General features: G+C 40.4%; 1 protein-coding gene across 1 annotated transcript in view; it reads right to left on the reverse strand.

Moving 5' to 3' along the window:
- Positions 1-23950: 23950 nt before the first annotated feature.
- Positions 23951-25749, reverse strand: part of ASAH1 (N-acylsphingosine amidohydrolase 1) — a 47023-nt gene continuing 45224 nt past the window's right edge. Inside the window, exon 14 of the mRNA XM_016185242.2 lies at positions 23951-25058. Coding sequence (XP_016040728.1) covers positions 24969-25058 — 90 coding nt within the window. The 3' untranslated portion in view covers positions 23951-24968. The remainder of the gene's footprint in view (positions 25059-25749) is intronic.

A 25749-nucleotide genomic window follows, 5' to 3' on the forward strand; every position in this document is an offset into this window, starting at 1 on the left:
GGGCCAAACTTTGTTTCCCTGACTGGGAACTTTGGTTTCTTATGACCGGGATCATAGAGCTTGGGAGATGCACGGAGATTTCTCCTTGGACTTTCTGGATTCCCTCTCTCATGTTTCCTGAGGAAAAGGACTACATTTTGCTCCAGGCCACAGTTTGGTTCTTTATGACCTTGATCATAGACCTTGGGATATGCATGGGGATTTCCCCTGGAACTTTCTGGACTTCTTCTCGAATGTTTCCCATGGAGAAGGACTACTCTAATTTGAAGAACATTCTCAAGTACCCTGGCAGTTCCCAAGTATGGAGACACGTGGTTAGTTCTACTCTCCTGATTGGATTCTTTCTTCGATGGGAAGACACTTTTAAAAATGGGTGCCTGAAGCAATCCAGCAGGAACAGTCAGAAACACCCTAAATGGAATTTCGAGGACCTTTTTGGACTAGGTCGCCCTCCAGGGATTCTTAATCCTACATGGTGAGATCTTGATAATCTGGTTCAAGTTGCGTTTCATAAGAAAATGATTTGAATGACTGAATTTTTGTTTGACATTGACTTAAAAAAAAATGCTGGACGCAGCCATGATTTCTAGAGACATCCAGAAACAATCCAAAAATTGTTTTTTTCCTCCTTTGATTTCTCTTTTACGTCTTGACATGAATCTGAAACGTTTAATCCTGAAAACTGTATGAGTTATGGGTGGGGCAGATAGTGCAATGATTATGTTAATTATTCTCATGCCTGAGGCTTTTAACCATGGTTCTTCTGTTTACCTTTCCACATTTTATTGAGTTTAAACTGTTTAAACAACCTTAAAATCATACTAGAAAGGACTTCCAATTATAATGGAGTTATCAATTATAGTAAACTTCTAATCTGCTACAAGTTTTGTTTGACAAGTAAGTGAATTTCAGCTGTCAAAGTCTTCACATGAAAAAGCATCTATTCAAATAGAATTCCTGGAAATCCATTTGGATACTGTTCTCTGACATCGCCCCCGGAAACCAATGATGAGACCTGGCACGACCTGAAGAAACAGATTCACAGACTCCAAAGATCACTCTCTACGGAAAAGCAGAATTCAGGTGGCCGACATTCCCCATCGAGACAGACGTACAGTTTCATCCCTTGGCATTTTCTTCTGTGGTCAGCTACTTTGGACTGACACCTCCATCGGACTTACTGGTACACACAGCTGTGTTTCTCAAAGACTAACTTCAGCCAATTGCCTTGAGACTTTATAGACCATGTCCCCTCGCCTGCAGGCTCTGTCCCAGAGGCAGAAAACTCCCCCTCCTTATTAGGTTATGCCCACAGAGGCAAGAGATGCCCCCAGAGGCATGAAGCACTCCCAGAGGCAAGAAATGCCCTTTCGCCTGCTAGGCCTTGCCCTTTGAGGCAAGAAAAGCTCCACTTGGCATCACACTGGTTATTGCTGCTCGCCTATTTTGTTTTCCATGTCATATGCCAGTTCTTTTGAAAACGCCTGTACAATATACATTTCTGTTCACCCCACAATGGCCATTAGTTAAAAAGAAAGGGGGAATTGTTGGTATGCATGAGACCCCTTCTGTTTCATTTGGTTCAAATCCCCCCTGCTTAACACTATTCTATTTATATAACCGCTGTTAACAAGCACCTCCCTCCAGGGCATTGGTTCAATCCCCACTGTTTCATGATATGTTTTTGCTCCACCCCCCCTCCTTGTCACACCCTGATCCCCTCTTTGTCACACTCTGATTTTCACCAGTCACTTTTCTCTCCACCCTCTCTACGTCACATTTTGTTTCCACCCTACTTGGGAAGTATATATAAAGACAGCATTGTGAGTTTTAGAGTACTGTACTGTACCTTGAGTTTAGCTTAGCTCGTCTTAGATTGTGCTGCGTCCTGCATGAATAAAGAGATACTGCGTACAGCTCAACTATGAGTCCCTGGTCGTCTGTTACCTGCCCGTGAAGCCAGCCCGGCGAAAACAACATAACCCATCGAAAACAACACACTTAACCTGCTGCACTACCACCTGACTCCCTCAAAATTTTTTTTTCAAGGGTGCATACATCAGGGCAGTAAATGTTTGATCACCTGGGTATTGTTCTGTATGTCATTCATCACACAGACCGACCCTCAGGGGCCATATGAAATACTGTGTCTAACCTCAGGCCCACCTTGTACATCTAGACTCAGTGAGGCACTGGTTTCTTGTCATCATATGCAAATTGAAGCTGTTGTCTATGGGCCTGATGACCCACTACTGCTTAGTCTCCTTTGCTCAGCTCCTGCTCTCTGATGAAAGGGTGTCTGTCTGTTAAATGCGGTATCCCTAGCAAGTGAACAAGTCCAGGCCCATACGTTGTTGCTGCTCAATGTTGATCAACTTCATATAATCACTTGCCTACAACATTCATCACTGGGTAATTATAGTTCCACTGACCTAATTACTATACTTAGGCTATTCACCAACCAATTTGTGAAAAGGGAAAGGGCTATGTCAATTTTAAGAAACATAGTATTGCTATGGAACAGAACAATTATTATTGAATCACCAATGCTGTTTTTTTCTTTCTTTGTTTTTTGCCTGATAGTTAAAATTAACCTGTGTATGAGAATGAGAAACAAAAACAATGTTAGCTCTTTTTCAACGCAAATGGATTCCACTCTACTCACCTAGGTCTCCAAAGAGAAGGCAATATCCCACATATTTCTTAAAAAATAATAGTGTTGGCCTCTTTTGTAGGAAATATAATGATCAAGTAGAAACTTAAAACACAGCCTACAATGTCAAAATATTAAGTCATAAACATCTCCCTATGTTTCCAGCCAAACCTATGCTATTTCTAATTTGTTGTTTTGAGCAAGGCTATTTTTTCAGGGCTTGGGAGGGGCCAGTGTGGGTGGCAGGGAGAAATCACATAATTTCATATCCTCTCCTCAGTGACATTATGTGTATTTACAGCAAGGTCTGTTAAGTAGGCATCAATGATTGTACTAAATCCTCAAATGTCTTGGGACATATTTATATATTCATAAAAGACCCCATGAATTTAATAGAGCAGCAGATCTATCGTGGATTTATCAAGGAAGAGCATATAAAGAAGGTTGGGTAGATGAGAAGATGAATTTGAGATCTTTCTGATCTAGTATAAAGTTATAGAAGGCTTTAGTATTAATACAGCTACAAATGTCTGACAGCTGTTTTTCACTGAAGTATTTTTTTTATCTGTCATTGGGAAACTTAATTCATAATAAAAAATATGATGTCATTAAAAAAAAGTCTATCATGTCATGCTAAGTTTGCCTGTAAGGGTAAATTCAGAAAGGTGGTAACTGTTGAGTGAAAATATGGAGGTATTGGGAGAACTGCTGTGGCTTACAATGGAGGGATTTCAGATCTAGAACTTTGGTAGTCACAATGGCGTGGAGTTGTACCCCTGCTATCTTGTAATTTTGTAAATCAAAACTAAATCACTAATTTAAAAGAGAGACAGAGAGAGAGAGAGAGAGAGATACCTTCAACCCTACTTCATCACTTGTGAAGCTTTCCCCCTGCAGGTAAAGACAAAGGGCTTGAACCTAGGTCCTTGCACACTATAATGTGTGCACTTAAACAGGTGTGCACCACCTGGCCCTAAGATTTCTTTTATTGATTTTTTTTTTTTTTTGCCTCCAGGATTATTACTGAGGTTTGATGCTGGAACTACGAATCCACCACTCCCAGTGACCTATTTTCCTTTTCCTTTCTCTTTTTTTTACTAGGATAGGACAGAGTGAAATTGGGGTGGGGGAAGATAGAGAGGAAGAGAGAAAGACAGAAGGCTGCAGACCTGCTTTGCAAGCTTGTGAAGTGTCCCCTCCTGGTGGGTAGCGGGTGGTTGAACCAGGATCATTGTAAATCACTAACCTCCCAATAAAAAAGAAAATTAAAGCTAAAAGAAAAGAAGAGAAAAAGAAATCTTTCATTGTAGCCTGGCTCTCATCACATTAGGGTACCAACTGGTGAATGATATATATATATATATATTTTTTTTTTTTTTTTTTTTCCCCCCAGAACACTGATCAGTTCTGGCTTATGGTGGTGCAGGGGATTAAACATGAGATTTCAGAGCCTCAGGCATGAGAGTGGTCATCCCACTTCCGGTTATCTTGTCCATCTCCAAAACTCTCTCCCTTTACACTGTCTGAACTGGAAGACGCTTTAAAGAGGGTTAAACCGGGAACAGCTGCTGGCTATGATAACATCACCCCAGAACTCATTCTTAACCTGGGTCCCGCGGCAAAGAAGTGGCTCGCTTCATTCCTGTCCCACATCTTGGAATCTGAGTCTATGCCCAAAGTTTGGCGTCGTGCGAAGATTATAGCGGTTTTGAAACCAAAGAAAGACCCAACACTGGCTGCCAGCTATAGACCAATTTCTCTCCTCTCCATGTGTTACAAACTCCTTGAGAGGCTGCTTCTGTCACGTATTTCTCCTCTTACAGAGAAATTCCTATCACCTGCCCAAGCTGGTTTCTGCCCAGGAAGATCTACCTGCGAACAAGCCCTGGCCCTCTCAACTTACATTGAAAATGGATTCCAGAAGAATTTAAAGACGGGTGCTGTCTTTGTTGATCTCACAGCAGCCTATGACATGGTCTGGCATCGTGATCTCCTAGTCAAGATCTCAAGATGCCTGCCTCCATGGGTGGCCAACACTATATCGTTTCTTCTCCAAAACAGAAGATTCCGGGTGCATCTGGGTGACAAGTCTAGCAGATGGAGACTTGTCTCAAGTGGCCTCCCCCAGGGCTCTGTTCTGGCTCCTATGCTATTTAATATTTACATCAATGACCTCCCAGAAACTTCTTCAAGGAAGTTCATCTATGCCGATGACATCTGCTGTGCAACTCAGGCATCAAAGTTCGACATCCTCAAGGAAACAGTCACGAAAGACATGTCTCTGATATCTGATTACTGTAAAAAATGGCGACTAATCCCTAGCACTGCAAAAACGGTATCATCTGTTTTCCATCTACACCATGCCTCGGCCTCCCGTGAGCTTAATGTGCAGCTTGGCGATACGAGAATCCGGCATGAAGCCCAGCCAGTCTATCTTGGCGTTACTCTCGATCGCACTCTGTCACTTCACAAACATCTCATAAAAACTGCAGCAAAGGTGGGCGTGAGGAATAACATCATTGCAAGACTGGCCAGCTCCTCATGGGGCGCGAGCGCTTCCACACTACGATCATCATCTCTGGCATTATGCTATTCCACTGCAGAATACTGTGCCCCAGTATGGTTCCGTAGCCCCCATGTCCACTTGGTCGATTCCAAATTATATTCCTCCATGAGGATCATTTCTGGAACCATCCGTTCCACCCCGGTTCCATGGCTGCCAGTTCTTAGCAACATCGCCCCACCAGATATTCGTCGGGATGCGGCATCATCTAAGTTCATTTCCCACGTCTGCGCTCGACCGGACCTGCCAATATACGTGGATATCTTCACCCACCCTGTCCAACGCTTGACGTATCGTCACCCAATCTGGTCTCCTATGCCTACACTGAACTTCTCTGTTCCAGACTCTTGGAAACAGAGTTGGCAGTCAGCTGAGGTAAAGAACAAACACCTCATCACAGACCCCTGCAAGCATCAACCCGGCTTTGACCTAGCACGTTATGATTGGGCCCTCCTCAATCGCTATCGAACAGGCCATGGCCGGTGCGCCACTATGTTCCATCGCTGGGGAGCCAGAGACGACCCGAACTGCCCCTGCGGCTACAGACAGACTATGACCCACATAGTCAACGACTGCCACCTCTCTAGATTCAAAGGAGGTCTGGAAACTTTACATCAGGCTCAACCTGACGCTGTTGACTGGCTATGGAAGAAGGGCAAACGCTAGAAGAAGAAGAACCATTATGTTATCTAGCCCCACCTCATGATTAAGTTCTAGAAGGTTTCTTCACAACAAGATTTCTGCTATGGCCTAAGAAAGATCAAATGTTATATATATAAAAAAAATCTAGTATAGTCAATGGCTCTTTGGAATATAACTTAAAATAGGCCTACTATCTACAAAATGGAGACCCCACAACTCTTCATCTGCACTATTTCAGCCTTTAGGATCATGATTAGTCAACAATTTGTTTGGCTTTATATGTTAAATGCTTTTTCAGCCACCAAGTTCCAGATGCTAGCATGAAGCCAACCAGACTTCCCTGGACAGACAATCCCACCAATGTGTCCTAGAGCCCCGCTTTCCCAGCACCCCACCCAACTAGGAAAAGAGAGGGACAGGCTGGGAGTATGGATCGGCCTGCCAACGCCCATGTTCAGTGGGGAAGCAATTACAGAAGCCAGACCTCCCACCTTCTGCACCCCATAATGACTCTGGGTCCATAATCTCAGAGGGATAAAAAATAGGAAAGGCATCAGGAGAGGGGATGGGATACAGAGTTATGGTGGTAGGAATTTTGTGGAGTTGTACCCCTATTATCCTATGGTTTTTGTCAGTGTTCCCTTTTTATAAATAAAAATTAAAAAAAAAAAAGAAAGAAAGATCAAATGTGACCCCCACAAGGGAACAGCCAGTGGATGGAGACCTGTATCCTGGATCATGACTGGAACCAGCCTCTTGCCCTTTTTGCCCCCTCCTAGCTAGCTGTCAGTGGGCAGAAAATAGGAGGACAGGTGATAATTTTAAGTATATCACTTTCTTCTATATTATAAAGAGTAGGACACGCTGCCCCTTTTACTATTTTTTTTTTCTATTGCTCTTCCAAATTCCCATTATAGAATATATTGAGGAAGGAACATACCCGATCTCATCTGATCTTGAAAGCTAAGCAGGGTCAGGCCTGGTTAGTACTTGGATGGGAGACTATATTAAGGAAGGTAAAGAACCCTCATTCACATACCCTCTTTCCAACAACAAACTTGTTTTTTCTTCTTTGAACTTTGCAACTCCATGGATTTTTTAAAGGGATTTTTTAAAAGGAGCACAGAGAGAAGCCTAGAAATCATGTAGTATAATCTCAAAAGATGGGAAGGAAATGTTAAAAGTTACTTATGGCATATTAATCCTACCTTGTCTGAACTCCAAATCAGCAAATATGAAAAAAAAAATAGGCAAGATGATCTGTGACCATTTTAACACCAAAAGGAGAGTAGGAAAGAGAAAAACATTTAAAAAAAAAAGCCCACCCAGGACTTTGCCAACAGAGAGGCTCATGACAGTTCCAGCTTTACCCTTTGTCTTCATGGGACAGGACCCTACTAAGTGGTGGGAAGAAGGGATTACATTCAGGACTTCATGCTTGAGAGTACAACACTTTATTGCATCACCTTTGAGACTGCTTGCTTACTCTTAAGACTTGCTGGCTGAAATGGACTGTTTTTGCCTGGGGTGGTAATAAGCCAAAAACAGGGCTAGAAACAAGCACACCCTGTCAACTTCAGGGAAACTACTGTTCTTTCAACATAGCTCTGAAAATTAGAGTGTGTTCAACATATATATATATAATGGATTGGCTGTGCATTTATTATTTTAACATTAAGGTCAAGTGTCAGAGAAGAATAATTGGCCAAGTAATGAAATGCTTTTTTTTTTTTTTTTTTGGTTCTAAGATGTAGGCAATAAACACTACAATGACAAAACCAGGTGAGAATAGAAGATTAAAGGACAATACTGCTTGAACCCAATACCTGAGTAGTTGGTGAAGAAATTGGCTGTAACAGTGTTACTAATTTTTTTTTTTTGCCTCCATTGTTATTGCTAGGGCTTAGTGCTGGCACTATGAATCCATTGCTCCTGTTGGAAATTTTTTCTATTTTATTGGCTAGGACAGAAATTGAGAGGAAGGGGAGATAGAGAGGAAGAAAGAGAGATACACGCAGACCTGCTTCACCACTTGTGAAGCATACCCCCTGAAAGTAGGGAGCCAGGGGCTTGAACTAGGATACTTTCTCTGTCCTTTGCACTTTATACTATGTGTGCTTGACCCAGTGTACCACCACCCAGCTCCCCAGTATTACTAATTATTATCTAACTACTCATGATAGTGATTAATATTTTCTAGTCACCAGTAAATACAATAACATTTCTCAGTTTTCCACATAACAATACAATCCCTTCTGTCATCCTTTTCCAGGACCTGTACTTCCCCACCCACCCCAGAGTCTTTTACTTTGGTGCAATACACCAACTCCAGTCCAGGTTCTGCTTAGTGTTTTCTCTTCTGATCTTGTTTTTCAACTTCGGCCTGAGAGTGAGATCATCCCATATTCATCCGTCTGTTTCTGACTTATTTCACTCAACATGATTTTTTTCAAGGTCCATCCAAGATCGGCTGAAAACGGTGAAGTCACTATTTTTAATAGCTGAGTAGTATTCCATTGTGTATATAGACCACAACTTGCTCAGCCACTCATCTGTTGTTGGACACCTAGGTTGCTTCTAGGTTGTGACTACTACAAATTGTGCTGCTATGAACATAGGTATACACAAATATTTTTGGATGGTTGTGTTTGGATCCTTAGGATATATCCCCAGGAGACGAATTGCAGGGTCATAGGGTAGGTCCTTTTCTAGTCTTCTGAGAGTTTTCCAGACTGTTCTCCACAGGGGTTGGACTAATTTACATTCCCACCAGCAGTGCAGGAGGGTTCCTTTGCCTCTACAACCTCTGCAGCATTTGTTGCTTCTACTTTTCCTAATATATGACATTCTCACAGGAGTGAAGTGGTATCTCACTGTTGTCTTTATTTGCATTTCTCTGACAATCACTTGGAGCACTTTTTTCATATGTTATGATTTTTTAATATTTATTTATTTATTCCCTTTTATTGCCCTTGTTGTTTTTGTATTGTTGTTGTTGATGTTGTTGTTAGATAGGACAGAGAGAAATGGAGAGAGGAGGGGAAGACCGGGAGAGAAAGGCATACACCTGCAGACCTGTTTCACTGCTTGTGAAGCGACTCCCCTACAGGTGGGGAGCTGGGGGCTCGAACCTGGATCCTTACAACGATCCTTGTGCTTGGCACCACCTGCGATTTACCTGCTGTGCTACCGCCTGACTCCCTATGATTTTTTTTTTATTGCCACCAGAGTTATTGCTGTGATTCAAAGCCTGCATGAAGAATCCACTGCTTCTTTTATTTGACAGAACAGAGAGAATTGAGAGATGGTAGATAAAGAAACAAGAGACATCTGCAGTACTACTGCTTCACCACTTGTGTAGCTCCCCTGTGCTGGTGGGGATCAGGGGATTAAGCCCAGATCCCAGTGCATAGTAATGTCTGCACTTAGCTAAGTGCACTACCTTCCAGCCCTCTCATTATGATTTTGTAAAGAATTTTCACAATGTGCTACTAGAGATAATGTGAAGCTTCCCACTAATAGGGTTTCCAGATAAAGCCATACACGGGCAACCTCCCAAACTCTGTAAAGTCAGTATTTATCATGTTAGCATATTCTTAAGTTTAGAAAGTCAGTGATACAATTACAACATTAAAAAATTGTCAAATCATACTGAGATAATAATTCACTATACAACAGTGGCTTATAATTATGTAACTGCCAGGCATCTGGCAAAGCAGACTTTTTCACAGATGGTTCTGGAAGAAGTAACAACTAACTTGTTTGTTATGATGAGATACTTTTGTAGGATGGGAACAAACCCTCACGTAATTAACACATTGATTTCTTCCCCATGTTAGTTTTATTTGGGAGACATTAGGAAAGAACACTAAAATTTATTTCAACTTATTGTCTCTGGTTGCCTACATGATAATCCTCACGGGGACACTCACAACAATGGAGACTAGCGGCTCCCAGAGTGAGAGCTCAGGGTGAGTCATGCTTTGATGGATTGTGTACTCTAGATACTGACACAACTCACTATGCACGTATGTATGTTTAGGGAGATTACCTTAGCAACCTAAATCAGCTGTACAATTAGCAATCACTGGCTACTGGTTATCCATTGTCCCATATCTGTGGTTTTTAGTCTTTTTTTCACTCCCAGGGAAGAAGGAATCCCAAACCAGAAGCAGGATATCCAGCCTATCTTCACCTGAGTTTATTTCGACTCCATTATTATCTTCCTAGATAATTTTGAATTGAACCTTCCTTACTCAGTGCTGACTCTTCTGAGAAATGCTATAGATTTTCTAATAACACAAAAATGTTTTAGCAGTTGCCACAAATAGACACGAGAGAATTCTGTTCTCTTCCAAATAAGTGTTCCATTTAGCTTTTTCTCTTGGATCACCTAGTTCAATATTTTTTTGCCTCAGGGAGTGAGGAAATAGATCCTCTTTAGTGTCAGAAACTTACCCTCTAGCACAGCTATATACAAGATACTGGGTACTGTCCAGCAAACCATAACAAAGGGACTTTTCAAAGTTAACCCAATTAACAAATAATGTGATGATAATATTAACTATTGATAGTCTTTTTGAACCCTAAGACAGCAGGAACCTCACATCTTCACTATAGAGCCCCTACTTCCCCCAGTCCCGGAACCCTTGGATAGGGCCCACTTTCCCGTATGCATCTCCCAATCCAAACCAAATAACATTGCATCTGCCGATCACAACCTAACCAAAGCAACGATTGCTACCTCAACATGCTTCACCTCAGAATGTATCCAGAGACTTCACGTGTGGAATGACAACCCTTCAGCTTCATTACTCGGGTGAGACCTTTCCTTTAATAGTACACTCTAATTTCATCTCAGGTAGTTCACTTTCTAACAAAGTCCCATAACCTAGATATACACCAGTTTCTGTGAGAGAGAGCTTATGTGCACACGTATCCATAAACTACTGCAAAATATATACCTGAAAGCAGGACTACACTAGAGTTTGCAGTGAGTGCCTCCCTAACACTTCCTCTCCACTATTCCAAGCTTGGGATCCATGATTGCTCAACAAATTGTTTGGCTTCATATGTTAACTCTCTTTTCAATCACCAGGTTCCAGATGCCACCAGGATGCTGGCTAGGCTTCCCTGGATTGAAGACCCCACCAATGTGTCCTGGAGCTCAGCTTCCCCAGAGTCACACCCTACTAGGGAAAGAGAGAGGCAGACTGGGGGTATGGACCAACCAGTCGACGCCCATGTTCAGCGGGGAAGCAATTACAGAAGCCAGACCTTCTACCTTCTGCAACCCTCAACGACCCTGGGTCCATGCTCCCAGGGGGATAGAGAATGGGAAAGCTACCATGGGAGGGGGTGGGTTATGGGGATTGGGTGTTGGGAATTGTGTGGAGTTGTACCCCTCCTACCTTGTGCTTTTGTTCACTAATCCTTTCTTAAATAAAAAATTAAAAAAAAAAAAAAAAAAAAGAAACTTACCCTAACTACACAGTAAGTACTCCTAGAAAAGAAGTGTGTACAGTCTCAGGAGTAGGAGATGAGAAATAAATGGATAAATAAATAAATAAATGGAGAAATAAATAAAATAGGATTATTTGTTTAATGTCTTTTAGATCTTTCTAGAAATCTATGTTACTATATAGTATGTATCCTCTGATTTTCTTCACTCAACATATTATTTTGAAATTTATCCACTGATACATATACTGATCTATACTAGTAATTAATTCTTTGTTTTTTCTAAATAATATTACAGTATATGGACATACCACTTTTGATTGAATAATAATCTATTGACTTCAATTAAGTTGTTTTCAGTTTAAGGATCTTTCAAGCAAAGCTGTTATAAAAACTTTTATATAGGGCCAGTGACATAGCTCACCTAGATAGTGCTAATAACTGAACGGTTGTATCATATAATAAATGTGTGTTTCCCAGAGTCTAAAATAGGAAAAATTGAGGCATTTTCTATAGTGAAGGTAGGCATATGAAAAGCTGTCTAGGTTCATTAATTTAATAGGGATATGTAAGTCAACACCATAATTGTTGGTATGCTTCTAAATTCTGCTTCTAAGACCCCTTCTGTTGCATTGCTTGACTTTGTAGTCTATTTACATAATCATTGTATTCACTGGTTTAATCCCCACTGGTTCACTTTTTCCTTCTCCCCACCCCCATCCTACATACTTCCTCTTCCTGACACTTCTGCCTCATGATATATGTGTGTATATATATATATATGACAGGATTGTGATTAGATATAGCTAAGTCAAACTGCATCCCCGCTCGTCAATAAAGATTGAACTGCTTCCCCCAGCTCAGCCATGAGTCCCTGGTTGTCTCTCTACTGCCTGTGAAGCTAGCCCAGCCCAGCATATGGCGCCCTGAACAGGGACTGGCACATAATCAGATAGCATTATACATGTAATAGAATGTCTTGAAATTACAGACTGGTAATAACAAGCAATAGGTGGAATGCAAAGCAACTAAAATGTTCCAAGTATAACAGAGTAATAAAATGATGTAACAACTCTGGGATACACACATGTATTATATGATACAGCCAATGGATGATCAAAAGTGTGTGCTCACACAAAAAAACGTGTATAAAATTTTAGATAGAGGAAGAGATAGAGATAGATAGTCAGAGAGAGAGGAAGAGAGAGAAAGAGAGACCACAGCAGTAAAGCTTCCTTCAGTGGAGTGGGGCTGGCCTCAAACCTGGATTGCACAGATGGCAAAGCAGCACACTATCCAGGTAAGCTATAGCTCACCCAGTAGAGGACATTCTTTACCAATGTACAAGAAGCCAGGTTTATCCAGATAGTCCCTGGCTATCATATGAAAAAATTCAATTTTTATGTGGCCTAAAATACTAAAATAGGATTGCTCAGTACATATAAACTATTGGAGACTGACTAGTCTTTTGGTTTTAAAAAAACAGCCAAGCATCATTCCTTTGTCTACGATAACACTAAAATGTCTGCAGATATCAAAGATTTCTCATTAGTTCCTGGTTTATTCACACTTAAATACAAGACAATTTATACAGTGGAGCCAAGACTAGAGTTTAAGACTGTTAACACTGAGTGACATATCTTCCCTTATGTGACACCATTGCTCACTGGCAGTGAAATCTTAAACTTGGAAATTATGATATGTGTCTAAATAAAATATGAAATCAGAACTCCTAAAGGCAAACAAAAGTGTAAATTTTACACACCCTACCTGTAGAATAAAAACAAATGTGTAATAGTGAAACTTAATTTTTATGTACTTGAATGGACTTACTTCTCTACTAATGACTACAAATTGAATCTCTAGTCGTGAAATTTACATGGAGTACTTTTCTTACAAAGATGAAAAGTCTTAGTTATTTCATTTGGTGAGATGACCCATTGTATCTGAGTCTGAGAAACACAGAAACTTGTGTTCCCATAAATTTAATTCCCCTTGGTCATTTGCTCTCTATAAATAGATTTTTAAAAATGATTTACTTATAAAATAAAAAAATATCAATAAGATCATAAGAGGGGTAAAAAACTCCACACAATTCCTACCACGAGAGCTCCCTGTCTCATCCCCTTTCTTGAAAGCTTTCCTATTCTTTATCTCTCTGGGAGCATGGACCCAGAATCTTTATAGGGTGCAGAAGGTGGAAGGTCTGACTTCTGTGATTTCTTCTCTGCTGAACATGGGTATTGGGAAGTTGATCTATACTCCCAGCCTGTTTCTATCTTTCCCTAGTTGGGCAGGGCTCTGGAGGGATAGGGTTTCAGGGTACATTGGTGAGGTCGTTTGTCTGGAGAAGTCAGGTTGGCGTCATGGTGGCATCGCAAATTGGTATCAGAGTACTGAAGCTGAAGGGTTGACATTGCCACAGGCCTATCATCTGTGGACACAGTCCAAACATGTCGAGGTGGTTCTGGTTGAGGTCAGCAGATGCAATATCAATTGGTATGGATTGAGAGAAACCTGCTAAAAAACAAGCCCCACCGCTGAGGTTCCAGGACTGAGAGATATATGGGTTTTATAGAGGATGGGGAGGGTTCCTGCTAGTCAAGTTATTTGGAAATTTGGTTGACTTCAAAAATCTTATTGCTAGGATTTTCTTTTATTGTACAAGAACTCATCATGATTTATATCATATAATGCTATTTACATCTAATTGTATCTAATATAGTGACACAGCCAGTTGCTTCTAGTCTCTCTGGTCTAGGTGATTATAGGTGACTTAATATTTCAAAGTAAAAGTAATTATTAGAAGTGTATTCATCAGAAAAGATAGCATCAACAAATGCTGGAGAGGTTGTGGGGGGCAAAGGAACCCTCTTGCACTGCTGGTGGGAATGTAAATTGGTCCAACCCCTGTGGAGAGCAGACTGGAAAACTCTAAGAAGACTAGAAATGGACCTAACCTATAACCCTGCAATTCCTCTCCTGGGGATATATCCTAAGGAACCAAACATGTTTGTGTATACCTATGTTCACAGCAGCACAATTTATAATAGCCAAAACCTGGAAGCAACCCAGGTGTCCAACAACAGATGAGTGGCTGAGCAAGTTGTGGTCTATATACACAATGGAATACTACTCAGCTGTAAAAAAATGGTAACTTCACCGTTTTCAGCCCATCTCGGATGGACCTTGAAAAAATCAAGTTGAGTGAAATAAGTCAGAAACAGAAGGATGAATATGGGATGATCTCACTCTCAGGCAGAAGTTGGAAAACAAGATCAGAAGAGAAAACACAAGTAGAACCTGAACTGGAATTGGTGTATTGCACCAAAGTAAAAGACTCTGGGGTGGGTGGGGGATAGAATACAGGTCCAAGAAGGATTCAGAGGACCTAGTGGGGGTTGTATTGTTATATGGAAAACTGGAAAATGTTATGCATGTATAAACGATTGTATTTACTGTACTGTAGAATGTAAAACATTAACTCCTCAATAAAGAAATTTTAAAAAAAAAGTGATTTTACTGTTTTCAGCCCATCTTGGGTGGAGCTTGAAGAAATCATGTTAAGAGAAATAAGTCAGAAACAGAAGGATGAATATGGGATGATCTCACTCTCAGGCAGAAGTTGGAAAACAAGATCAGAAGAGAAAACACTAAGCAGAACTTGGACTGGAGTTGGTGTATTGCACTAAAGTAAAAGACTCTGTGGTGGGTTGGGGGAGAGTTCAGGTCCTGGAACAGGATGGCAGAGGACCTAGTGGGGGTTGCATTATTATGTAAAAAAAAAAGGGAAATGTTATGCATGTACAAACTATTGTATTTACTGTCAACTATAAAACATTAATCCCCTAATAAAGAAAAAAACTATTAACAATTTCATCCCACTGTTAAAATTCAATCAGGTTACCAATTTGAAACCTTAAGTGCTTAGATTAAAGGAATACATACTCAGAACTGGAATCTATGCATCAATAAGTTTAAGACATTCAATCTATTTTCCCCCTCTCATATTGATTAAATAGTGATTTATAAGACTATAGGTTAACAGAAGTGTATATTAACACTATTCCTGCCACCAAATGTCTGTGTCCCTACCCCATCCCCTATAGTGAAGCTGAAAATCTACCTTAGCCCTCCACCTAGAGCTTTTTACTTTAGTATAATACTTCAAACTCAGTCAGATTATGCTCTATAAATTTTACTCACCAGTCTGGAGAACTCTCACTAGGCTAGTCATGGACCTACCATATGACCCAATAATTCCTCTCTTGGGGATATACCCCAAGGACTCCATAACACCCAACCAAAAAGATATTTCTACACCTATGTTCATAGCAGCACAATTCGTAACAGCTAAAACCTGGAAGCAACCCAGATAGCCAACAACAGATGAGTGGCTGAGAAATCTGTGGTATATATACACAATGGAATACTATGCAGCTATTAAGAACAATGAACCCACCTTTTCTGACCCATCTTGGACAGAGCTAGAAGGAATTATGTTAAGTGAGTTAAGTTAGAAAGATAAAGATGAGTATGGAATGATCACACTCATCAATAGAAGTTGAGAAAGAAGAACAGAAAGGCCCCCACACCTATGGATATCTAATCTTTGACAAAGGGGCCCAGACTATTAAATAGGGAAAGCAGAGTCTCTTCAACAAATGGTGTTGGAAACAATGGGTTGAAACATGCAGAAGAATGAAACTGAACCACTACATTTCACCAATACAAAAGTAAATTCCAAGTAGATTAAGGACTTGGATGTTAGACCACAAACCATCAGATACTTAGAGGAAAATATTGGCAGAACTCTTTTCCGCATAAAATTTAAAGACATCTTCAATGAAACAAATCCAATTACAAAGAAGACAAAGGCAAGTATAAACCTATGGGACTACATCAAATTAAAAAGCTTCTTAACAGCAAAAGAAACCACTACCCAAACCAAGAGACCCCTCACAGAATGGGAGAAGATCTTTACATGCCATACATCAGACAAGAGTTTAATAACCAACATATATAAAGAGCTTGCCAAACTCAACAACAAGACAACAAATAACCCCATCCAAAAATGGGGGGAGGACATGTACAGAGTATTCACCACAGAAGAGATACAAAAGGCCGAGAAACACATGAAAAAATGCTCCAAGTCTCTGATTGTCAGAGAAATGCAAATAAAGACAACAACAAGATACCACTTCACTCCTGTGAGAATGTCATACATCAGAAAAGGTAACAGCAAATGCTGGAGAGGGTGTAGGGGTCAAAGGAACCCTCCTGCACTGCTGGTGGGAATGTAAATTGGTCGATCCTCTGTGGAGAACAGTCTGGAGAACTCTCAGAAGGCTAGAAATGGACCTACCCTATGACCCTGCAATTCCTCTCCTGGGGATAAATCCTAAGGAACCCAACATATCCATCCAAAAAGACCTGTGTACACATATGTTCTTAGCAGCACAATTTGTAATAGCCAAAACCTGGAAGCAACCCAGGTGTCCAACAACAGATGAGTGGCTGAGCAAGTTGTGGTCTATATACACAATGGAATACTACTCAGCTGTAAAAAATGGTGACTTCACTGTTTTCAGCCGATCTTGGATGGACCTTGAAAAAATCAAGTTGAGTGAAATAAGTCAGAAACAGAAGGATGAATATGGGATGATCTCACTCTCAGGCAGAAGTTGAAAAACAAGATCAGAAAAGAAAACAGAAGTAGAACCTGAAATGGAATTGGCATATCGCACCAAAGTAAAAGACTCTAGGGTGGGGAGAATACAGGTCCAAGAAGGATTCAGAGGACCTAGTGGGGGTTGTATTGTTATAAGGGAATCTGGGGAATTTTATTCATGTACAAACTATTGTATTTACTGTTGAATGTAAAACATTAATTCCCTAATTAAAAAAAAAAAGAAGCTTGTAGTAAACTTCCCAACTCAAACTGTTTTTCAAGTCAATAAAAATCCCTTTTATAAAAAAGAAGAAGAAGAAGAAGAAGAACAGAAAGGGAAACTAAAAGGATTTGACTAAATCTGGGGTAGGGCACCAAAGTAAAAACCCTGGGGTGAGGGTGAGGGTGGATATTCGACTTCTGAGGTGGCGGAGGGAGGTGTGGAGATGGAGGGGTGGGATGGGACTCAGTCTTTTGGTGGTGGGAATGGTGTTTACGTACACTATTAATTTGTCGTCATATAAATCTCTAATTAATATGAGAGGGGAAAAACTGATTGTGTGTCTCAAACTTTTTAAAGCACAGACTGAGTCTTTTTAATACATAGGCTGAGTCTTCGATATGTTGACTCTCAAAAGCCTAGACCAGGGAGAACAGAAGGAGCTGGTGGCACTGCTATATACAAATAATGTCAAAGGACATAAATTATGGTGATGTTGGGTATTATACAGCAAATCCTAACAAAGGGATTTTTCAAAGGTAACCCAATTACCAAATAATGTAATTATAACAATAACTATCTATTGTCTTCTTGAACCCTAAGACAGCAGGAACCTCACATTTCCACTATAGAGCCTATATTTCCCCCAGTCCTAGAACCTTAGGGTGGGGCACACTTTCCTGCATGCTGCTCTCAATTCATACCAAATAATATTGCATCCGCTGATCCCAACCTAATCAACGCAACAAGTACCACCTCAGCATGCTTCACTTCAGACTGTGTCCAGAGACTTAAGGTGTGGAATGACAGCCCTTCAGCTTCATTACTCAGGTGAGACCTTTCCTTTCACAGTATTCTCTAATTCCATTCCAGGCTTCCTAACAAAGTCCCAAAACCTAATTCCATTCTAGACTTCCTAACAAAGTCCCAAAACCTAGATATAGACCAGTTCCATGAGATAGAGCATATGTTCATACACACCCATAAACTAGGGCAAAATATATACCTGAAAGCAAAAGTATACAATAGTCTGCAGTGAGTACCCCCTAACACTTCATCTGTACTATTCCAGCCTTTAGGTTCATGATTGATTGTTCAACAGTTTGGCTTTGTATGTTAACTCTCTTTTCAGCTACCAGGTTCCAGATGCCAGCATGATGCTGACCAGACTTGCCTGGACAGACAACCTCACCAATGTGTCCTGGAGCTCCACTTCCCCAGAGACCCACCCTACTAGGGAAAGAGAGAGGCAGGCTGGGAGTATGGATTGACCAGTCAACGCCCATGTTCAGCTGGGAAGCAATTACAGAAGCCAGACCTTCCACCTTCAGCATCCCACAATGATCTTGGGTCTATACTCCCAGAGGGATAAGGAATTGGAAGGCTATGAGGGGAGGGGATGGAATGTAGAGATCTGGTGGTGGGAACTGTGTGCAGTTGTACCCCTCTTCTCCTATGGTTTTGTTAATGTCTCCTTTTTAAAATAAATAAATACATTTTACTCATGAACAACACCTGCATTCAAGGCTCTGTGGGTGACTTATAAACTTCTATCTCTTTACCATATTATCAACCCAGTCTCATTATGTCTTATCTCTATGTAGAAATTGAAAGTTTTGGGTGGGGGTAGATAGCATAATGGCTATGCAAACAGATTCTCATGCCCAAGGCTCCAAAGTCCCAGGTTCAATCCCCTGCATCACTGTATGCCAGAGCTGAGCAGTGCTCTGGTAGAAAAAAAGAAATTGAATCAGTTTAGCCCACTAGGATATTATATCTTGTAACACAAATTTATTATATTTTGTGGACCAGAAGGGGACTCATATCTATAGTACACACATTACTGTGCATAAGGACTGAGTTCAGCACCCAGCTACCATGTGGGTGTGCCTGCAGGGGGTAATCTTCACAAGTGGCTGAGTGTTACTATTGTACTTCTCTTTCTCCTTCTCTCTCTCTCTCTCCCACTATCTAATAAAGATTTGTGTTTTCTTGAGATTCAAGTAAAATTAGCTGTTATATGTCTTCAAAATTAAACTTATTGTCAGTCAATATGTACCATATACATACATATTATACAGATGCTATCCACATATAAAAATCATGCCCATTGGCAATTGACAGACTATTTTGGAGGCATACAAATGACCTGCTCTTAATTATTTTAACAATTCCTATGCTTTCTTTGAAGTAGAGCATTATCATTATTTTGAAGTAACTGCTACAGAAACTTAGATTGGATTCACCCATCACTGTGTGCGAATAACAGAAATTGCAATAGCTCTGAAGTGTCCAACAGTACCTGGGTACTGGGATGCCATTGAATCAATTGCCTGCTAATCTGCAACTCAGTTTGAATTTACATACATAAATCTCAAAGAAACTTTGGAGAAAACCACGATTAAATACTCATTTTACAAAAGCAGATATAAAAAGCAGGTTATACAAAAGCAGGTTCAGTGACTTGTCTCAGAGCCCATAGCTAAGTTGCCAAGTAATCAGCACTGAAACCAGTTTCTTGGTTCTCATTTTCATCTTGAGTTCAGTGGTAGTTTTCCCCAACCTTTTATTTATTTATTAATTTTCCTCACACCATCACACACAGAGAAAAATGGAAGTATTGGTAAAGTAAACTGGACAGTATTAGTTAAGGCAAAACACCCTGAAGATGGGGGCTAGGCTTAATTATTACTGTGGCGCTATTGGTTTATAACATATATTTCAGTTGTACACCATTATAATTCAACACCTGTATATGCTATATGATTAATCCCACCAAAAATCTAGTTTTCACCCACTACCATACAATTGACCTCTTATGTCCATTTTACCCACTTCCTGGTCTCTTTCCCTTCTGTAATACATCAATCTGTTCTTGTTGGGCCTTAAAGCCAGCCACCCCCTGCTCTGCTCCATGCTCCATTGCTGACACTATGGTCTATTTACATAATCATTGTTTTGCCTGAAAGATCCCCATCATGTTATTCCCTTAGGGTATTGTTAATTCCCTCCAGTTAAAACCATCCAAACAGTTGCTAAGGACGCTTCCACCTTCCCAGCATGCCTTTTGACTCTCCACCCCCTTTCCTAGACATTTCAGTTCTTGACTTGCCACTTCCAGTTTTTACCCCATAAAACCCGCTTCTGTTGCTGGTTTTGCTCTCTTCTTCTTCTTTTTTTAATTTTTAAAAAAAATTATCTTTATTTGTTGGATAGAAATAGCCAGAAATTGAGAGGGAAGGAGGAAATAGAGAGACACTGCTTCACCACTCTTGCAAAGCCTTCCCCCTGCAGGTGGGGGCCAGGGTCTCAAACCTGGGTCCTTTCACACTGACATGTCACTCAACCAGGTGTGCCACCACCCGGCCCCTACTCTCTTCTTTTCTCTCTTCCTTTTTCTTTCCCTCGTCCGACCTGGAGAAGGGCTGGCTTGCAGAGCGGGAGGTGGCCATTGCGGTTTGGCACCATGTGGCATAAACCGCTGTGCTCACGCCCGACTCTGGGGCCCCACATCAATAAAGAATTGTATTACCACACCACCACGATTCCCTGGATCTTCTCTGCTGCCTGCAATGCTAGCCCGGCATGTTCTGCCTCTAAGAATCTGTTTTTGTTCAGTTCTCTCTGTTCCTTTGCTTGTTTTTTTAAAAAAATATATATATTCTACATGTGACTGAAATCATTTTTATATTCTTCTCTACTTTCACTTAGTCTAACATCCTGCAGATCTATTCAAGATGTTGCAAATGCAGCATTATTTACAATAGCTGAAACATGGAAAGAATCTAAGTGTTTATTATTAACTGACAAAAGTATAAAGAAGGCACACACACACTGGAATACTACTCAACTATGAACAGATGAAATGAAGCTATGCATAATTCTTGATGAAGATTTTATGATACCTCTCCAAATTTAAAAAATCACTGAGGATATTCTGGATGCACATTAGGGTTATACATTTATTTTTTATTATTATTCCTCCTCCTCCTCTTCCTCTACTTTTTGGTCTTCTCCTTCCTCTTTTCCTCCTCTTTTTTTTTTTTTTTGTTATCACTGGAACTTCACCAGTCCAGGTCAACTTCTTTTGTTTGTTTGTTTCTTTTTATTGCCACCAGGACTATGTCTGGGGTTTGGAGTCCAGGACAACTTCTTCAGATAGAAAGACACAGAGAATTTGTTGTTGTTATCACTGGAACTTCACCACTCCAGGTCAACTTCTTTTGTTTGTTTGCTTGTTTGTTTTTTATTGCCACCAGGATTATCTCTGGGGTTTGGAGTCCAGGACAACTTCTTCAGATAGAAAGACACAGAGAGAAATAGCAAGAAAGACAACACAGCACCAAAGCTTCTTTCAGTGCAGTGGGGGCCAGTCTCTAAGCTGGGTCATTTTGAAACTCGTGGGGAGGCATGCATCAAGAAGGCTGCCATTGGCTAGGAGAATGGATTGACCTGTCAACCCCCATGTTCAGCGGGGAAGCAATTATAGAAGCCTGACATTCCACCTTCTATCTTTAATTTTGCAAATGAGGAAAATGGAGGCCAGGGGAGTAAACAAGATGCCCTTCATGGGTGGTGGAGTACCACTAGGTTCCAGATATTAACATGATGCCAACTGGACTTCCCTGGGCAGATGACCCTACCAATGTGTCCTGGAGCCCCGCTTCCCCAGAGCCCTACCCCACTAGGGAAAGAGAGAGACAGGCTGGGAGTATGGATTGACCTGTCAACGCCCATGTTCAGCGGGGAAGCCAGACCTTCTACCTTCTGCACCCCATAATGACCCTGGGTCCATACGCCCAGAGGGTTAAAGAATAGGAAAGGGGAGGGGATGGGATATGGAGGTCTGGTGGTGGGAACTGTGTGGAGTTGTACCCCTCTTATCCTATGTTTTTTGTCAGTGTTGCCTTTTTTATTAAAATATTTTTTATTATTTATTCCCTTTTGTTGTCCTTGTTGTTTTATTATTGTTGTTGTTGTTGGATAGGACAGAAAGAAATGGAGAGAGGAGGGGAAGACAGAAAGGGGGAGAGAAAGATAGACACCTGCAGACCTGCTTCACCGCCTGTGAAGCGACTCCCCTGCAGGTGGGGAGCCGGGGCTCTAACCGGGATCCCTACTCTGGTCCTTCCACTTTGCGCCACATGCGTTTAACCCGCTGCGCTACCGCCCGGCTCCACAGTGTTGCCTTTTTAGAAATCAAAATTAAAAAAAAAAAAAAAAGAATAGGAAAGCTATCAAGGGAGGGAGTGGGATATGGAGTTCTGGTGGTGGGAACTGTGTGGAGTTGTACCCCTCTTATCCTATGGTTTTGTCAGTGGTTTTTTTTTTTTTTTTTGCCTCCAGGGTTATTGCTGGGGCTTAGTGCCTGCACCATGAATCCTCGGCTCCTGGAGGCCATTCCCCCCTCCCCTTTTGTTGCTCTTGTTGTTGTAGCCTTGTTGTGGTTATTATTGTTGTTGCTGATGTTGTTCATTGTTGGATAGGACAGAGAGAAATGAAGAGAGGAGGGGAAGACAGAGAGGGGGAGAGAAAGACAGACACCAGAAAGCGACTCCCCTGCAGGTGGGGAGCCAGGGGCTCAAACTGGGATCCTTATGCTGGTCCTTGCGCTTTGCGCCTCGTGCGCTTAACCCGCTGAGCTACCGCCAGACCCCCCAGTGTTGCCTTTTTTTAAATAAAATAATAATAATAAAAGGCTGCCATTGCTGCAGGGCTGTTTTGTGTCATAACTGAGACACACTGACTGGGAGTCTATAACAATGACTTGCTTGTGTAATCTGAGCAACACATATTCCTGCACTAAGCCAGTCCACTCTGCAGCAAGGTGAGACAGAAGCCATGGTCTCCAACACCAGAGTGAATCAAGGTGTTGAATTTGAGAAGGCAGTGGTTTTCCAAGAAGCCACCACAGCCTAATACTACTTGGTATACATTCCCTCAGTCATCTTTCTATAGCCTAGATGTATATCTAATCATGCACAAGTACATGCTTAAAATGTTATATAAGTAGCATTTAGGCTGTATATCCTATGTTATAAACTGCTTTGTTGTATCTAAACAGTGCTACCTGAAAGCTTAATGTTAGCTACTTCCTAGCTGAGAAATCAAATTTGAAACAATCAGTATCTCACCAGTTTATTACCAGGCGTATCAAGAGCTGCTGCTTTAGGGAAGAATATATGTTTACCTCATGTAATTTCTAAAAAAGGAACAAAGTTCAAAGGACAAAAATAATTTTAAATTTATTGAATGATATCAACATGAGTCCTCTTGCTTTCTTTTTAAAAAATATTAATTTATTACTTTTTGAATAGAGATAGAAAAAAGTCAAGTGGGGATACGGAGATAAAGAGGAAGAGAGAAAGACAAGCAGCATTGCTTCACTGTTCGTGAAACTCCACCCCTGCCCCCTCCTGGGGACCTGGGGTTTAAACCAGGGTCCTTGTGCACTGTAACATGTGCACCACTACCTCAACCCTCTTGTTTTTCTAAGATGATAGTTTTGTGGAAGCACCACATGCCTGAGGGAAGAAGCTGCTTCTGTAACCTGCATACTAGGTTAACAAGTGGATGGAGTAGTCAGGTAAGGCTGTGACCATTTAGTCATAAGCTGACTATTATATTACCTTTGTAATTTAATTCAGATATTATATCCAGCTTGGATTTCTCCACAGTAACTCACATCTTCAGGCCAACATGGAGTTTACATTCGATCAGCAACCAACAGTTGGCTAACAATATTTTCAATGGCTATTTATTGAATGTCATGAATGCAAATGACATTACATAGAAATGAAGTGGCTCCAGACTTAGCATGCATTTCATAGTTGATTGTGAACGCTTTAAAAGTTAGCAAATTCATTTGTACTTATAAAAAGGATTGACTTCTCAGAAATATTTGAGGAATTTAAGTTTTTTAAAAACTATGTTGTGATCAGAGGATAAACAGAATCTATTTAAATAAATACTTACTTGAGATTAAAATAATGGCTTACTTCCCATTTTCCATCCATCTTTGACTTGCTTACTCTTAGTTCACAGAATCTGAGACTCAGCTTTTGAAGTTAATGACTTCCAGGGGTTATTGGAAGGTAGAGTAATTATGAAAAAGAGAATATTTCTTTTTTTTTTTTTCTAGAATATTTCAATTCTGTGTATAAGTGACTGCTTTGTACATGGACTACTTTGTGAATTCCCCAAAAGTACTTCTATTCATCATCAAAGGTCCTTGTGTTGCCCGTTAAGAGAAATAACAGTTGAATCTCCCTTTAATCAAAATTAGTGAAATTATATTGCTGTCACAAACAGAAAAGACAGTATGCTAATTTTATAGGAATCAGAATTAGTAGGGAGTTAGCTATACAGAAAATTTGTAGATAACATTGAAAAATTGAGTAATGAGAGCTTCATCCAATGTTCACAGAAAACACTGTTTCATACTTCATCCAATGTTCACAGAAAACATTGCTTTATTCCATGGATGTGGGCCCTGAATTGTCCACCCTATCTCAGAATGTCAAAGTGAAGAGAAATGCAGCCAATTCTAGATCACTGTTATACTTCATTTTAAGAAGTCAATGTTACGGCAAAAATAGCCTGTGAGTTGTAAACATACCGAGAAAGACAAGCTCATGCCTGAAGGAGGACCTGTCCTGTGTCTCGGTCTTTGGAAGGAAATCAGATGGCTACATGAGTGGTCCACACACACACTCCCGTCTTCATGTTACAGAGACCATTCTGCAGGCCAGCGGTGTGTTCACCAACCTATGCAAGGGTCTGGGCAATCTCGCAGATAAGTTTCAAGTCGACCTTTTTTAACATCCATTAAGGTTGTGAATACAGTCAGCTGAAAGAAAAATTAATATTATCTTCATTTCCTTTTATCAAAGTAAATTTTACTTTTGTGATATTTTTAATTTTTAGAGGTCTTGACTCATATTGGCATTCCCATGCTTGTTGAATTGCTTTGTGAAGTGACTTATCATTAAATAATTAATATATTACATAAAGATCTGAGTAACTGATAATAATAAACTAATAATAATTAATTCTTAAAAGTGACTGAAATAGGATCATTATTTCACTGGTGAATATAAACAGGTTTGAGAGAAACTTCAGTTCTTTACAAGGTCTTATATTGGATGGTTTTACTCATTTGTAAAATACAGATCACTGAAACATATGAACTTGCAAAATAAATAAAATAAAATAAAATAAGTAGCCAAACTATCTCTAAGATTTTGTGAGAACTATGAAAACTGTCTGGGAGGATTGTGGAGGGGGGAGGCAGACACAAAACTTTGTTGGTGGATGCAATGTGCAAATACCTGTTTATTTTATAATCTTGCAAATCATTATTAAATTATAAATATAAATGACAGTCATACAAAGTCTAATGGTATACTGTGGAGAACAAATCATTTAGCTTTGTTTATCTTTACCCTTAAAGGTGTGTGTGTGTGGGGAAGTATGCAGGCACAGAAATTATAAGATACATAGTCAAACTCACATATGGAAATACACAGCTATCTGTAAGC

Source organism: Erinaceus europaeus, chromosome 2, assembly GCF_950295315.1.
Source record: "Erinaceus europaeus chromosome 2, mEriEur2.1, whole genome shotgun sequence".
Lineage (NCBI taxonomy): Eukaryota > Metazoa > Chordata > Mammalia > Eulipotyphla > Erinaceidae > Erinaceus > Erinaceus europaeus.